Source organism: Pelodiscus sinensis, chromosome 32 (genome assembly GCF_052426305.1).
Source record: "Pelodiscus sinensis isolate ZL-2025 chromosome 32, ASM5242630v1, whole genome shotgun sequence".
Lineage (NCBI taxonomy): Eukaryota > Metazoa > Chordata > Testudines > Trionychidae > Pelodiscus > Pelodiscus sinensis.
In genome coordinates, this window is record NC_143083.1 from 2,778,137 (window position 1) to 2,795,095 (window position 16,959).

The window sequence follows — 16,959 nt, forward strand, 5'->3', positions numbered from 1 at the left end:
AGATTCAAGCTACACTGAAATAAGAGTCTAAAACCCTAAAGTAAGAGTCTGCATAGGATTCTGTATCAATTTAACTAAACTGATTTAAAAACTGACGTGGTGCAATTCGTGTGTACAAACAAGACCTTATACACTCTTCTTCCTTACTCCTGACTTTTCATTCAGCTTCTTAAAAATATTAAAGCATTTTTATTGCTGTATTAAGATTGTTACCTGATTTAGTCCTGGCATCCCCGTGTCTCTGCTGAACGTCGAGTAGGAAGCTCTTTCACCGCTCTTCCCTACAGGTGAAGGAAAACAAACAGCATTTTGTATACATTTGCAGAAGGGGTTGAACACACCTTACAAAGCTGCACACACTTTAGCTCACAGTGCCTTTGGGCACAAAGCCCATCTTTAAATTTTGGCTTCTCTTGCCCTTCATCAGGATGTCAACTGAAGCAGATAATCGTTTGCTGCACAAACAAGAAGATCTTTTACCTTCAAGAACAGCAGGGTCCTTTTTTTTAAAAAAATGGCAATGATGCAGGGGACTGCTTGTGGCCATGGAAACTGACGGTTTCAGAACAGAGCAAAAAACCCCTCCAGACAAACTAAAAAAAGCCATCCTCATTTGGTGGAACCAGAAACAGAATAAACCAAAAGCTAAGCATGGCTGCCCAACAGAATCGGCATGCATTTTTCCATACAACAGCAAAAGTTATCTCCATGTGCAAAAAAGGATGTAATGCTGAACTCAGATTCTCACACACAACACACATCTCTTTGGACATTAAAACCTCCTGAAACTGGGATGGTCTTTAAGTGGCAACTATTTAGCTGAGAATTTTGACCTCCCATTTATACCCTGCCTCCTTTCCCTCTTGGGAACTCAGGTGTTCACAACTTCCATGGCTTGGGAGGAAATCCAGGTCCTTTCCTAACACTTAAGGAGCCTGTCTGAAAAGAAAAGCCTCTCTTTCTAGCTGCTGTTCACCAAGGGAATATGCCCTGGGAAAAGAAGGTTGAAGCCACCTTCCTCCACCACCAAGTACAGCTGGCTGGGAAATGGGCCGTGTGTTTAGTGAAAAATGGAAGGCAGAAATGTTTCAATTCTGAAACGCTGCTGTAGCCCCCTACGTGCCCCCCATTAGCGTATTCCCTCCCTCAGTTACCCCCGTATTCCCTCGTTGAGGGGGCGGGTGCATCATGGCAGTTTTATGGCCATACCGCATCCTAGAGGAGGTAGTCTGGCCAGAGAGTGTGGCCCTTAGAAAATGGGAGCGTGAGGCATCTGAACTGTAACTCCCACTCGACACGAAGACTAAATTTGCGAGGTTCCAAGCACACACAGCACCGGCCACAGGGGGCATAATGGGACTGAGGGGGGGCTGGGTTGGCACCACCTCACAGAACCAGGGGAGGGGCCATGAGGTGCGAGCGCTGCCCTTCTCCGAGGACTGCTGGACAAACGTTTCCGGCTCTGGCGCACACTCATGGGCGCGAATATGCTCTTCTACATCTACTCAAAGCACAACTTGCCATTGTTGTGCATTTGCTTTTTCAACAAAGAGCTGAAGTCTTCTGTGAAACACTGACTTCCTCCTCTGATGTAGGGAAGTAAACGGGTAACCAGCTAACTGGTGCCCAGCCGGAGCAGCCTCCCCCTCGCCCGTGCTGCAAGCAGGGGGCTGCTCCAGCCTGGCTGGGCCCATGGGCTTACATTGGTTTAACTCGTTAACATCTGAAGTGGGATTTTACATCCCTACTCTTATGGAGGAGACACAACCGTGTCTGGATGCGTCTTGAAACAGGCAAGCAGTGAGGGCCCAGGAGGACAGTACTTGGTTTTGAAAGGCCAGGTGGCGGCTCATACGACATTCTCCTTCTCTCTAGAATCCTCCAGGCATGAAGAGTTTGCTCCCACCTCAGACGGACAGCATGAAACTAGAAACCGCCCACATGCAGCAAAGGCTTGGGGGGGCTCAGAACAGCAACACCCGCCCAGAGAAAGACTCAACCTGCCACTTCTAGCGGAGACAGCATTTAACTTGGGCGCTGCGGGCCCTCCTCGCCCCTGCACTGTGGCAGCATCTTAGCGCTTCTTCCAAGCCACAGGTGTATTCAATGCACCTCACAGAGTAGGGTGGTAAAAAACGACAGCCCATGTTACTATTTTGTTCCACAGGCTTAAATGTTAAGTAAACAAGGGTCAAAATGTCATGGGGCAGATCTCTTAAATGACCTAATTTTTAAAAGAGCTTAAGAGCTATATTTGCTACAGACCCTGAAACTTCACAGAAATAACTCAACAGGTTGCGTCAGGCAGATCATGCTTAGTCCTAAATCAGAGGGAAACCAGGGTAATTCCAGAACGCTTTATCTGGTGAGCAACTGACCAGCTTCCCCACAGCAAATATATATCACTGTTTACAATATAACGCTTTGCCGGTTATGTGACTTCTAAAGTATCCTTCACAATTATCAGGTGGTATTGTGGATGGTCTTAAGGCAACAAACAACATTAATATCAAGTGTGCTAATGCGCGTAATGCAAAACAAAAATGAAATGACTGCACACCCAATTAAAATTGCAATGTCTTTTTTCAAACAATGTTCCATTTCTGCCTGACACTCTCCAAAGCTTTAGAACATGCACGCACATTTGTACACCAGGGCTGAATTTCACTTAACTCTTGGACTAGGAATCACTTGCTCCTGTCCAGCAGTCACCTCAGCTAATGAGCACAAAGTATGTTTAAAAAACCCCACAACTCTACTCCCAAAGCACATGGGATTGTAGAGTCTAATGCTGGTATCAATTAATGCAATAAATCTAATTTATGGGGGAGGCTCCTTGGGAGTGGGGCTGGAGCGCACTGGCTACTGGCCCCACCCCCGCCTCCAAGGACTATAGAATAGTCGAGTAACGGATAAGAATTCATGCGGTTTCTTGACTATTCAATTAATCAATGTCTAACACCCCTAGATAAGAGGGAAGTGGTAGATGTGGTGCAACTAGAAAAAGCATTTGATAGTCTTGCATGACCTTCTCAATCAACTAAGGAAAAACCTAGATAGGGCTACTTTAAGGTGTGGATATAACTGGTTGGATAGCTACTCTCTGGGGGCAGTTATACATGGTTCATAGTCAGGCTGGAAGGGCATAACACATGGAATTCTGTAGGGATCAGTTTTGGGACCAATTCTGTTCAATATCTTCACCAAAAGATAATGGCAGAGTGTGAACTTCAAGTTTGCGGATGGTACCAAGATGGGAAGGGTGGCAAGTGCTTTGGAGGATCGAGTTATAATTCAGTATGATCTGGACAAATGGTCTGAGGCAAATAGTATGAAATTCAACAAGGACAGATGCACAGTACTCTACTTAGGGAGGAACAATCAGTTTCACACATACAGAATGGGAAGTGACTATCTAGGAAGGAGTACCGCAGAAAGGGATCTAGGGGGCATAGTGGACCACAAGCTAAAGATGAGTCAATAGCGTAGCACTGTTGCAATAGTGTTGGGATGTATTAACAGGAGTGTTGTAAGCAAGATAGAAGAAGTAAATTCTTCCGCTCTATGCTGCACTGATTAATAAGCCTCAACTGAAGTTTCAGGAAAGATGTGGACAAAATAGAGAAGGTCCAGAAAAGAGCAACAAAATGCCTTTGAGGGAAGACTGAAAGATCTGGGAAGGAGCAGACGGAGAGGGGACATGATAGCAGCTTTCAAGTACCTAAAAGGGTGTTACAATGAGGAGGGAGAAAAATTATTCTCCTTAACGTCAGAGAAGACAAGAATTAATGGGCTCAAATTGCAGCAAGGGAGGTTTAGATTGGACATTAGGAAAAACTTCCTAACTGGGGAGGATGTGGACTCTCTATCACTGAAGATTTTTAATAGCAGGTTAAACAAATCCATCAGGGATGGTCTAGATCCGTAGTGTCCAACCAGTTCTGAACTGTAGTGGCTACTGTTATAGCAAACTAGTCGCATTATTCAAGCCAATTAGCCACACACAACCAGCCAAACATGTGGCTAGTGTGCTGGACACCACAGGTCTAGATGGTGCTTGGTCCTGCCACGAGGGCAGGGGACGGGACTAGATGACCTCTCAAGGTTCCTTCCAGTCCTATGATCCTAGTACTATGATTCGATCGGTATTTTATTTTGGATATTGCACACATTTTTTCAAATTTTAGAGGCAAAATTGAGTTTGGGTGGACGTGGCAAACGTGGGCCAGGAAGCACGGCCTATGGGAGTTGCAGGGATGACGCTTGGGAGAAGAGGCAGCGTGCAGACCTGCCCTGGGCTGCTGCTTCTCAGGAGCTACCTCAGTTGAGCACTAATCAGACCTGGCACCCTGGGCCCCTTTCCACACCCCCAGCCCAGTGTCCCCTCCTGTAGCCTGAACCCCTCATTTCTGGTTGCACCCTGGAGCCTGCTTCCCTAGCTCAGACCCTACTCCGCCTCAGCCTGGAGCTCCCTTTCACTCAGCAACATTTGACTAACCGGCACCTCTCATGCTGGACAAAGCTTTCTCTGCTGAAGTTGCAGGGTTTCCCCTGCCCTTATTTCTCCTCCAGCTCCCTACACGCCCCTTCCACATTTCTGTAGGCCTGGTGCGCACACAGCGCTGCTGGGGTCTGCATGACATGACTGTCACCAGCTTACAATAAGCAATTTCCCAACTCATTTCCTTCCTCCCCTCGGCACACCCTTCCCGACGCACACGCCTCGCCTGAAATGAAAACCCGTCCCGGCGAGGAGGTAACTGGCTTTCCACAGCCACACACCAGACAGACCGACTGCCATCCTCCGCTCGCAAGCACAGCTGAGCAGATTCTCGCGCAGAAAAAGAGCAGCATTTGAATTCACCCCGGCATCAGGAAACTTCATCCCAAAGGGTCACTTACCCCGACATCAGGAAACCCTAACACACCTTTCCTGGCATGTCACTAAGCATGATGCTGAGCTATACTGAGCAGCAATGATCAGCCGCCCCGGTCCTCCCCGCCACACACAACTGCTGCTTCCCCGGATATGAACAGCATCTTGCATTCCACAATGCAAGCTGGCCTGCCAGTTTAAACCAAGGTGCCATTTCAGAGTTTCTGAGCAAGCACAACTCAAGTGCATCGGAACAAGGCGAGAAAAGACGATTTGCGTTTTCTCTGCATTTGCAGATGAGCCTCCCTAGCGAAAGGCAGGTGCTTACAGCCAGGGAACATCCTGCAGTCTTTCCAGGCCCCTGGGAGTTCACACGTGAATGCCCTCAAATCACCCAGCCCCCAGAAGCAAGAGGCACAGCCTCGTTCACGCCTTGCAGCCCCATCTGCACTCCCGCCTCTCCCAGCAAAATGCACACAGCAACCCACAACACAGAGCGCTGACAAAGCAAGTTTGAAGGAATTAAAAAAATATATCTGTTCCAATTCCAGTAATTCTATTAGAATTATTTCCTGGGGGGAGGGGAGGTAAAGCACGGGGAGTGATTTAAAAAATGGGAGTCGTCACACCCCCATGTCCATGGGCAGATTAAAACCATTGTCCAGGAAGAACGCAATTCACAATAGCTCACAATGCACACCCGATTAGAAACACTTCTCTGAAAAGAAGCTAATTACTAGAAATAATTACTAGAAAGAAATCTGTTATGGCTTATCAGTTTCCCTGCTGTTTAAACAATTTCCCCCTCTCTTCACTGAGGGCAAATGGTGAGCAGAGCAACTGATTTCAAAGATTGCTTAAAAAAACAAAAACAAAAAAAACCCCCACCTCTCCCCCCACTCTGGTTTGGGATTAGCAGGTTCAAGAACAAGACCGGCCCTACTAGTACAGGAGTCACGCTGTCATTGCCTCACCAGGATCGGTAAATGGCAAAGAGGGAGGACTGGCTGTCGTTTCTTTAACAGAGCTGATCAGCAAAGCTCCCAATTTTGGTCTTGTGCCATGTGATTGCTTCTTTCTGATGTACAGGACAGAAGCTGGCCCAAAAGGGGGTCTCCTCCTGGATTTCCTCCCCTACCCCTTCCATGCACCTTAGAAATACAGGCCTGGCCATACATGCTGCTGTTTCTTCAAGGCAGACACTGTAGGAGACAGGAGGCTGAAAACTCAAAGCGGGGAAGAGGCGTGTGGATTTTTGTCCAGCCAGTTTAAGGTGTCCACTGCACCTTTCTATAAAGGCAGAGTGCTCGCCCATACACGCCCTTGGATGCTCAAGAAGCCCCCTAAAAAGCCAGACACACCAGGAATATTAAATCTGAAATGCTGCACCTGTCCGACAGCGCGCAGATCCCACTTTGGAGTAATACGTGCTGTAACATCTAAAGGCCTCACTAAGCATGGCCCTGCTGGCCTTGGTCTATCGGGACACACAGTGAGTCCCTGCCCCAGAGAGCTTACTAGCTAAGTAGACAAGACAGGTCCAGCGTGCGAGGGGAGGGGCACACGTACCGGGATGAGATCACGCAGCAGGGCAGTGACAGCTGGGAACAGAATCCCAGACTCCACATTCCCAATCCAATGTCCCTTAGCCCATCTAGACAAGCTTCTAGCAGCATGCAGAAAAGTCCTCCCATTAGCCCAATAGGATTAAAGACTTTAGACTCAGCCTTTAAAGGTCAGAGGGGGATCATCTAGTCTGACCTCCTGCATATCATGGGCGACTGAACCCCCTCCCCCTCCCACACTCCTGTAACAGACCCTTCGCCTCTGGCCGAGTTACGGAAGCCCTCATCTCTTGACTTAAAGATACAGAGAATCCACCCGCATACTCGAGTTCAAACCAGCTGCTGACCTGCTCCCCACGGAAACTCCACTGAGCTGTTATTACGTCTTGGAAGGCAATACTCAGTGCTGGTCCCTGTGACGCTCACACGTTTAGCATAAATCTTTACTACTCCACTCACTCCCAGCTTACAAAATGGGCGCCCATCCCCTTCCCTTTCGGGAGAATCAACCGGACCTGTTCTGGCAGCAGCTAGAGGTGCCAGCCAAGGGCAGGGTCCCACTGAGCGAGATGCTGCACATCCCCATCGCAAGACACAGTCCCTGCCCCATGCAGCTAAACAGACAATCGGTGGGAGGGGATACAGCGTGTGTGTTTATGGGGCGGGGGGGGGGGTCTCATGGCAGAACTGAGACTAGACAATCCCCCCCCTTCCTATCCATTAGGTCACATTGCCCCTCAATGGCAGAAACTGCATCAATCGTGGTGGCCAAGTTGGCAATGGTGATTGGTAAAACGGGAGGTAAATGCTAGAGACGCTCCTCCACCTCTGCAGCAGGTGAAAAACAGCACCGCAAAGAAGGTGCAAAGTTCTGAATGAGGAAGCCCCAAGGCCAGCGCCGGTGGGCCAGAAAGATCCCCAACGCTGCCGCCATTCATGCTGGTGCGGAGGACAATGCTAACGCCAGCTGTGTGTTCTAGGCAAGGCATTTTCTGGCGTTGTGGACACTTCACCAACATCGCAACTCTTAGGACTCGGACGACTTCTGGATGATGAGGCAACAGGCACCTAAAGATGCTGTTATCTGCGCCTCACGTGCTTAGAACATCCCAGACCTACTAGTAAGAAGCCCCGTATATCTAGCCTTGCGGATATTCAAGGTCTCCTGTTTTACAACATCTCGCACTACTCAGGAGCATGTAGAAGAAGCTTCCTGGAGTCTAGCAATAGCCAGACACCCTCTGTCATGCCGTCTCTCAACAGCCAGGCCGTCAGGGCTCCACTGACAGAGCCAGCGCTGTCTCAGGCCTGGCCAAACCTGCGAGAACACCAATTCACCAAGGAGCTCAGCGGTTGTTTGAAGTGGAGCTGTTTGGGCGTGGCGACTGCCTGCATAAGCCTGGTCACGCAGAGGGCTCAGGGAACACGAAGCAATGGTAAGAAATGTGGGTTTGGTCAGCACGGGCCCCCGCCAACAGTCCCACATAGCATCCTGTCCTGTCCCACTAGTACATTCCTGTCATCCGCCCTGGCTGTAGCGGGCTAAATTCCCTCCGCTGACATGAAGCCAACGCTTCCAGCACCAACTACGATTCGTGCAACCTCTCCCCCGAAAAAGCAGCCGTGTGCAGTCACCTTACAGCCTTCCAACGAGGATTTCAAAAACCATGTGTTCTTCCAAACACGCGTGTGCTGCATGATTTCTGTGAGCAATCACTTCCCATTAACAGCATCCATAACATGCAAGTAAACCCTCCTGGGTCACTTCCCATGCCAGCCCGTGGTAGTGGAACACGACGGCGAGAACCTTGGATTGATGTGCCCTGATACGCTGTCGGGTAGCACCCTCCTTCCTCCACTCAAGTGGCCATTCCATTCTGCGGCGTCTGAGCCGCTCTCCTCACATCCCCACTCACGAAGAACAGCTTGACAGCAGCACTCACTTGAAGAGGCCTGGGGACAACTGAGATGCATAGCCCCATAGAGCTGCATGCCACTGCCATAGGTATCGCTGGAGCCGCAGAACAAAGCCTCACAAAACCCAATACCTGATGGGAAAAAGCACCCTTTTCTGCAGCTGCTGTCTAGTGTTCCTCCAACACCACGACTTCCCTTGTTAGGGTTCAACCGCTCTCCTGTAAGTTTAGACGTGAGCTCATGGGACGGCAGTGACTGCCTGCTAGGACACTGGAGCCGCATCTGGCGGCTTCCCCCCCCAGGAACCAGCTCAAGACAGACTGCCCTCCAGGTCTGTGGAATGGGCAAACCTGCCACCATTCCAAGTGAGGAATTCACGGCTGCACCCATTTGCATGCAGATGCCAACATGGACAATTCTGCCGAGGCAGGTACATAAATTAAAGGAATTTTCTGGACCCCCTGGCTCTACAGCCCAAACGCGACCTTTCCTGATGCTCAAGCTGATGGGATTCCCCAGTCCTGAATTCCTACAGGGTGATTAGCCTGCCGAACACGTTCAGTGTCAAGGGGCCTCTTGCCTCTCCATTTGTCTTTGGTGCAGGTGATGGAAAACTTCAGATCTTTTTATTTCTTAAAGCAGCACTGGCTTGACAGCATCCCGTCTCCAACTGACACACGCAGAATGGTTGGCCCCTCTTTCAGAAGCTTGAGTGGACATGTTTGGAACCTGCGGAGCTGCATTCACCAGGAGAAAAACAGTACAAGTAACCACTTCTTGGATCCATTTGTCCACGGCACAGGGCTGCCCTATACCATATGCCAGGCAAACCAACAGCTGCTAGTTGCCCAAACTCCACGAGTTCTGAGGGATGTCAGAAACCAGAATTTGGAAGATCTTTTGTGCATCCTCCTCAGCCTAGACCCCTCTACCCATCCCACTCAGGCCCAGAATTTCTAGCCCAGAATTAGCTCCTGTTGAAAAGAGTCTCTTGCCATCTTTATTTCCTCCAGGAGTGCCAGAGGGCTCTGCAAGGCTTGGAAGCTGGCCAATTAGAAGGGTGATCTCACATCCTTCTCTTCACGCATTGCTTGCATCATCCTAGAGACAGCCTTTCATCTTTTGCCCATCCATGTTGTTAGTAGGGCTGGTGCATTTTTCATTCTAACTCTCTCCCCTCTGCCCCCATCACATTCACAAAAAACAAACCAAACAACCAAATACTGTTTTTTCCAAACTGGAAACTTTTTCAAAAAACTTTGAGCTGTTCTTTTTAGTTTGCTGGGATTGTGTTTTTATTTACTTCGTAAAAAGCTTTCCAGTTTGCACTGAAGCCAGAATATGGACAATTTAGATTTCAAATCTGTTTTTTTAAAAACCTTCCTGCTGCTGAATGCAATAGAATAAATGATATTCAGTCCCCTCCCCCATTCACACACATGACATTTTTCTCATCTTTCCTCCCCTACCTTAATTTTTGCCACCAACTTTTTAGAACTTTTTTGGGACAGGAATTAACAAGTGAAAAAACGTGACCCAGGCCCGCCACCCTCCGTCTTATCACATGTAGTGGCAAAAAACCCAATTTAATTTTTTTTTAAAAAGCAATTCACGGTTTTTTAAAAAAATAATCCACTTTGGGAATGAACATAAATTTTGTAGTTTCAGATTTTTCTCCTCCCTTTCTAAATCCACTTCTTCCCCCTCCCCATCAATTCTTCCCTCTGGTGACACAGCCTCTGCCTGCAGTTTCCAGCATCTGATGCTCCTGGAAGATTAGATCTTTTGACTGTATTGGGAGACTTGTATCAAGCCACAGACCTCAAGGAGTTCTGTGGTTTCCATCAACGACCTCTCACTGGGTCTAAGGAGCCTGTAGGGTTCTGAGGGTCAGACAGACCGACAGACATTCTGAGGGAACGTATACTTTTAGTGCTAGCGACAGCCAACGGAGACTCCATCAGCCGAGGCGGCAGAGGGCACAATAACATGAATGTAGGAAGCAAAATGCAGGACAATGTAGCACTTTAAAGACTAACAAGATGGTTTATTAGATGATGAGCTTTCGTGGGCCAGACCCACTATTTGATCTGAGGAAGTGGGTCTGGCCCACGAAAGCTCATCATCTAATAAACCATCTTGTTAGTCTTTAAAGTGCTACATTGACCTGCATTTTGCTTAAGCTACCCCAGACTAACACGGCTACATTTCTATCACTATTCATGAATGTAGGAGGTTGACCAGGTTTGCAGTGGAGCCACGGGAATATCTGATGTTCTTGCAAAACGCCTGGAGTTCGGTCGTTAACAGTAAGCCTGGTTTTGAGCAAAACATCTCAGAGCTGCAAACATCTGTGGCTGAAAGCTTCTCATTCTTCCTCAAGGCAGCTCCTATTCACCTGCTCCATGAGAAATCTTAATCATTAAGTTGCCTTTAGCCAATGGCAATCCTTGCAGCCAAGTTGGTCTCTTGGACATAAAGGTAGTTTTCTTTCCTCAAACCTGAAAAATGTCATGAGGACTCTCTTATTTTCCTTAAGAAACCACCTCTGCTTTTATTACATCCTCCAGGACAGAAAGCCAGGAGCCTGATCCAACTAGGAAACAGCTCCCCCTGGGCACTCCTCATTTCCTCCTCTGGATGGGACCCTGGAGACTTAACTCAAAAGTTCCCCTTTTAACCACGGTGGGAAATAACCATCAGTGTCCAGCCAGTCTCTGGTGGTCTGGATCTGACAGCTTCCCTCTTCCATCACACACCGCGCGCAAGGAGGAAACTGGCCAACACTTGCTTCCTAGATCTATTAGGTCCATCTCTTCCTCTTTCTACCCCGCTCTAGAGAAGGAGGAACTACCGACTTTAGCAGAGATTTTCTTTAATAATCATCCCCTCCCATCCCCTTCACTAAAGGCCACTGTTGGTAACAGCCTTCTTCTCCCACTCCCAGACTTGCCTCTGCAGACACCCTGGTCATGTTCATGAGAGGGCTTTAACCACCACTGCTAAGCGAAAGGAGGGGACCATTAACCTGGATTCCTTGCCCAATGTAATTACAAACTCTCTAAGCCCTTCAGGATGAATATTTTCTGCTCTTAATCCCGAGACCGAAGAGGCAAGGGGAAAAATTGTCACGCATCCTTCTTACCCGGTTGTGCGCTAGTCACCGTCTCTGGGGAAAGAGGGCAGTGCGCATGGGCTGGCTTGGCAGCAGGAGCAAGGAGCTGAAAGAAGTGTGGTCCCAAGTCCCATCTGACCCAGACAGTCAGAGGACCACGCGGGGAGAACTGGACACTCTCTCTCGGCAAGTCCCCAGCAGAATTCGGTGAGTCTCCTGGCTACTCTGAAGACAGACCAGGAAACGGAGAGAGGGGACCTCGCCCGCCATAGGAAGGCTGAAGGGGCCAGGTCAGAGGACTGCAGAGCAGCTGCCCCATAGGGCAGGGCAGACTGGCTAGTCTCCCATCTTTTCCGCTGTTTGGCAACCCAATGGCTGCAGCGCACAGGAACACACGTCACACCTGCCAGACAGGACCTCCGTGGGGAAAAGCTCCTTACAGCAAAATAAGCTTCCCTCCCAGCAATGTGCACAGCAACACGCAGGGGTGGGGGAAGGGTCTTGATACCGTGGTATCCCAGCAGGAGGAGAACATCCAGGTCAGATATCCATGCCCCTTGGAAGACGCCGGAGCCCGTGTTGAGCAATATACATGGCGCTTCCTTCCTTCCAGGCTCTTGGAGCATCCTGCACTCTGGACAGGTCTCAAGAGAGACTGGGAACAAAACCAGCCTCTTCCACACACAAGCACTACGAGGCCGCACAACAGCCTTCGTGCAAAGCACAAGACCTTAGGCTGGTTACTGTAAGCACACAGTGGAAATGGATGTGAAAGGAAGATCTTCCGAGCCACACTAGGAAAAATGTCCGAGTGGCAGGAGGACAGAAAACAGCTACCAGCTCTCTCAGGAAGTCTTATCTCATTGTCTAACACAGCTGTACCACTCCAGATGTGCACTTACCTCCTCCCTATCAGACCCCATGCCCGTGTATTCTCACTCCTACAACCTACCCGCTTGGTCGAAGGGACTCTGAAAAATGGGGCTCTGTTTCTGGCTCTTTGACCTTGGGCAAATCCCATCTGCTTTCCCTTCCTGGCCTCCCTGTGTGTCTGTGCAGCACCAGCACAACACGGCTGTTATCTCGGAGGGGGTTCTACATGAGACTGTGATAGATTGATACCACCGTCGTATGACACAAAGGCCCTTGTGCATCCATAAAATATTGGCCGAGCTCCTGAACAGCTCTACAGCCACAGCTTGGACAACAGACATTTGGGTGGATTATTATGGTCTGTGCAAACCATGTTGGTTAACCACATTGTTGGGTTTTTCAAGTCCCCTGCGTTACACAGGACCAGCCGCCCTGCCCAGCAGCACCGCAGGCAGTACTTACCTACGAGTCCAGATCCCAGGAATGGGGGTGAAGATAGGCCGCTGTGAGACGACAGGTCCCTGTGTTCTCCATAATGGGCACCTTCGCCATAGCCCTGCTAAAGTAACACAGAACAGGAAGTCATACATACGAGATCACATCTTATTTTATCTGAAGTGGGTGAGTGACTTTAACAGGGTTCAAAAAAGCAAGATAAATTCAGCGAGGCGAGGTCCGACAACAGCTGTTTGCCAGAGCTGGGGATGGGCAACGGGGGAAAGATGATTTGATTGATGGGTACCGTTCCGTTCACTCCATCTGGGGCACCGGGCATTGGCCACTGTGGGCAGACAGGACACTGGGCTAGCTGGACCTTTGGTCTGACCCAGTCTGGCCGTTCTTGTGAATGAAGAGGAGAGAACTCCTGGGGAAATACTTGGCCAGTGGGCATTCCTCCAGCTTGCATGTCTCCATCAAAAACACCCAAGTACCCGGGTCGTATCATACCTGGAAGCCTGCTTAAGACAATCCAGATCCGATTCTTTTATGCAACTTGGTTTAAATATAACGAAGGACCCACATGACAATGTTTGGCTCTGGATTTCTAACTACATCCCCTTCCTCTGTCCATTGTGTGGAGGTGTCAGCACTTGAGAGTGACATGGGGATCCAAATGCCAGACCACAAGAGGACTCAGTGTCACATCCACCCCCACAGCCACGGAGGAAGGAGGAGGACAGCAATGCGTTGGCTTCTCCAACTCCCTTCTCCTCAGCACCCGGGGGCAAGCAGGACGTTGCTGCTGGAAGGCACCCGGAACACTCCCAGGGCAGCAAGCTCGGCTGGAGAAGAGCCACAAAAGCAGCTCCCTGCAGCGAGACAAACACTCCTCTACCCTGGCAGCTCACACCCAAATGGCACCCGTCCTGAAGGAACCTGGCGCTCAGCAGCCACCGGGTGAGCAATTCCTCCGGCTTGAACGGGCCATCCCGTTCACCCCGCCCACCCCTCCCCAAAGCCATAAGGGGCGAGGGAGGGGGAGGGTCTATAAAAATGAGAAACGACGTGGTGCCTGTTCAGTCGCTGACCTAAGGGAAGGGAACGGTGCCATTGTGAAAACGAATCACATAAAGCCATTAAAACATGAGCATCTGTCAAAAAAACACCATTTCAATTAAGTTAATGTCTTTTCTCTCTTCCCCTCCTCAGGCCTCACTTACACGCTGTCACAGCCTCAATTCCTCCCCTGCAAACACTTCCAATTCTCTTCCTCCCGCCTCCCTCCCGTTGCTTTCCATTCCCACCCCACACGCCATGCCAACCTGCAGAGCTGGAACCCTCTAAGCCGCTCTCTTACAAAGGCACCTCCGCGACCTCTGGGAGGAGCGCTCACCCCTTGGGGGGACTGATCAAGATGGGAGGGGGATACGGATGGTCAATGTGTTCTGGCAGAAGAGCCTTAATGGGGAGGGAGTGTCACCCACACACCTAGTGGGGTTCACTGTCCCATGCAGTGGCACAGACCACGTACAGTGAGAGATAAGAACACGGGAGCTCTACAGCCTAAGCTGGGAGCAAACCGGCTTTGTAGCTCAAGCTGTAGCAGCTCCTACACTAAGCTCGAGAGATCCAGGCTCAAATCCATCCGGTAGTGGTTAGAGAAGCAGCTCCCATCCCCAGCCTGACCGGAGAGCCTGGTTCCAGAGCCAGGCTTCCCCGAGGTTCTGAGGATTGGGGGAGTCAGGGCAGACTCCTGGCACAATCAGCCGCCAAGTTTAGCCACTGTATTAGGTGCTGCATTCCTACATTCCGATTGCAGCCTCTCTCCTCCATCACATGAGGAGGGTAGGAGACGCAGGCGAGCAAGCTGGAGTGCCCAATACACGCCAGGTACAATTGTTGGAATCCGGGCTACATGCTTGGCTAAAAATGCTTGACATGCAGCCACGCTGACACCCATCCACCAGGAACTACTGCATTAAGTTGGAGGCATGCAAGTCCAGCCATGGGGGCGGAAGTGCATGGTTGTCTGACCAAGCCAAGCCTATACCATACCCGGCTGCATTCTACACACTTCAAGCAAGCAGAAGGTTTGCAAGAAAGCTGCCACATTTGCCCAGGCAGGCAGGGCCATACATTGATAGCAAAACCCCATAAGAGAGAGCAACTTTCCCCAAGCACCACTGCACAGGGGGTTAAGAGAGATGCGATCACAAAAATGACAGGAAAAATGTTTGCAGAAGAAAACCGACTAGGCACAGACACACACTGAGAAACCATCATAAAGACTGTTTATTTTTGTTCAAGGTCTCTGTTTATGCTTCATCCTTACCCTTCCTTGGTCGAATGTGGAGCTGTTTTGATCTCCCGCACCCCAGGAACCTGATCCTGGTCTTTCATCCAAACCTGCCAAAAAAACAGGAAGAATAAATGTTACTTTTGCTTTATCAGCAAACCCTCAAAGGTGTCCTCTCAAAATTAACTCTTCCCTCTACAAACAGAATAATATTTTCATTAATAAACCATTTCCATTCGTTGTGCTCAACAGTCTCCCGGAACCTCCCCATTTCAGCAGAGATGAAAGCTTATTTAGCGAGCTTCAAAAAGAGCCCTACGTCGTTTGTATACATGTGATGTTACAGACCCGGGGATGGTGGTGGGAAAGGGAAGAGCTTTTTTAACTCAAGAGGTTGCTTGTAAATCTGCACTTCCTGAAGTTCAACATGCAGAGGACCACGTTTGTCAGTCTGAAAGGCAGGTGCCCCCTTACTCTCAGGTGATCCAATTTATGTCAATGCAAGAACGGAACACAGCAACTGAACAACTGCACTTGAAACGGTTTGCTCACTACATTCTGCTCCCATTTACACCTGGCAGGTCTAGGAGTAACACTACTGACTTCAGCACGTCACCTCGATTTGCCCAGCCTAAAGGAGACCATAACGGGAGGGGCTGGTGTTCCCTGTCCTAGACACCGCCTCCCGCTCCCTAAACAGGAATGAAAATGCAAACTTTACTTTCACCCCATAATTCTGCATCCCTGGCCCATGAGCTGCACCTGAACACAAAAAAAACTTGCTCAGAACATTTGCCAGGCAAAGTCCCACCCCTTCCCCTCTGAGACCCTCTCCAAAAGATGAACAGCAAACATGACTGACCGGCAACTCTGTAGGTAATAAACTATCATGTCTCCACATAAGGAAGTTTTAACAGTTATGCCACAGGCATTTTGCCTCTTGCTTGTGCTCACAAGAGACTTTCAGTTTTGCTATAACCTCTGCCAAGTGACAAAGTAGTTTGAATCCAAGTTAGAACCCCACTGAGGGCATTCCTATTCCCAGTGTAACCATAGTGGCTTAAATCCACACCTTTGAGAGAGAGAGAGAGAGAGAGAGATAGATATATAGATATATATATATATATATTAAAAAATCACACACACCCCTCCCTTTCCTGTAGAGGCAAGGCTCTTCAGTAGACTTTATTGGCCACACAGATCTACTGCTCCAGCAGGTTAACGCCAACTATGGTCAATGCTAGGCATGATTTAAGGCTCACACTTCAAGAACGCTGCTGAAAGGGACATGTCTGTAAACCCACAAAACATCACAAGGTAGAGGCCACTTTTCATTTAGATGGAGGCTTGTGCTGGTTCACTTGGCTGGAAGACCACTGGTTAGTTTAGAAAGGTGGATATCTTGGAATGGGTGGGGTCCCCATTTAGTTTTAAGACAGGCAGCTAACTCCAGGGCTTTGAAAGTCAGCTAGAGAGAGATATACAATGCCTCTACCTTTGTCCAAAGGTCTGCATCTTTAACAAGGCAATACGTATTCCATATGGTACTGGGTCAATTCGTAGTCTTCGCAACTGCAGGGCTGAGATTTTCAAAGTAGTTAACTCATGGAGGTGCCCAAATTACACTGAATTTCAATGGGAGTTGGCATGGGGTGGGGGATTTTTCACCTAAGAGATTTAGGAGCACTAATCACATTGACTCAAAAAACTTGTGCTTCTCAATGCCCATAATTTTCTTTGAAAATCTAGCAGCGTACACATTTAAAATACTACCTAGAATTGTTCACAGCAACTGTGGTGTTCTCTCTCAATATGTGTTTATATATAAAAAATGCATTCCTGACACAAGTACACACTTCAAAACAATTGCACTCCT

The 16,959-nt window shown here is 49.1% G+C and overlaps 1 protein-coding gene across 9 annotated transcripts in view; it reads right to left on the bottom strand.

The window, feature by feature from the left end:
- TCF3 (transcription factor 3) overlaps positions 1–16,959 on the bottom strand; it is a 134,216-nt gene that overhangs the window by 43,715 nt on the left and 73,542 nt on the right. For 8 of the 9 annotated variants that reach the window (XM_075903250.2, XM_075903249.2, XM_075903248.2 and 5 more), the window contains exons 4-6: positions 15,120–15,193; positions 12,809–12,905; positions 214–281 (exon numbers count right to left, since the gene is read on the bottom strand). In XM_075903250.2, coding sequence (XP_075759365.1) covers positions 214–281; positions 12,809–12,905; positions 15,120–15,193 — 239 coding nt within the window. The remainder of the gene's footprint in view (positions 1–213; positions 282–12,808; positions 12,906–15,119; positions 15,194–16,959) is intronic. The other variant, XM_075903245.2, reaches the window with a different exon arrangement.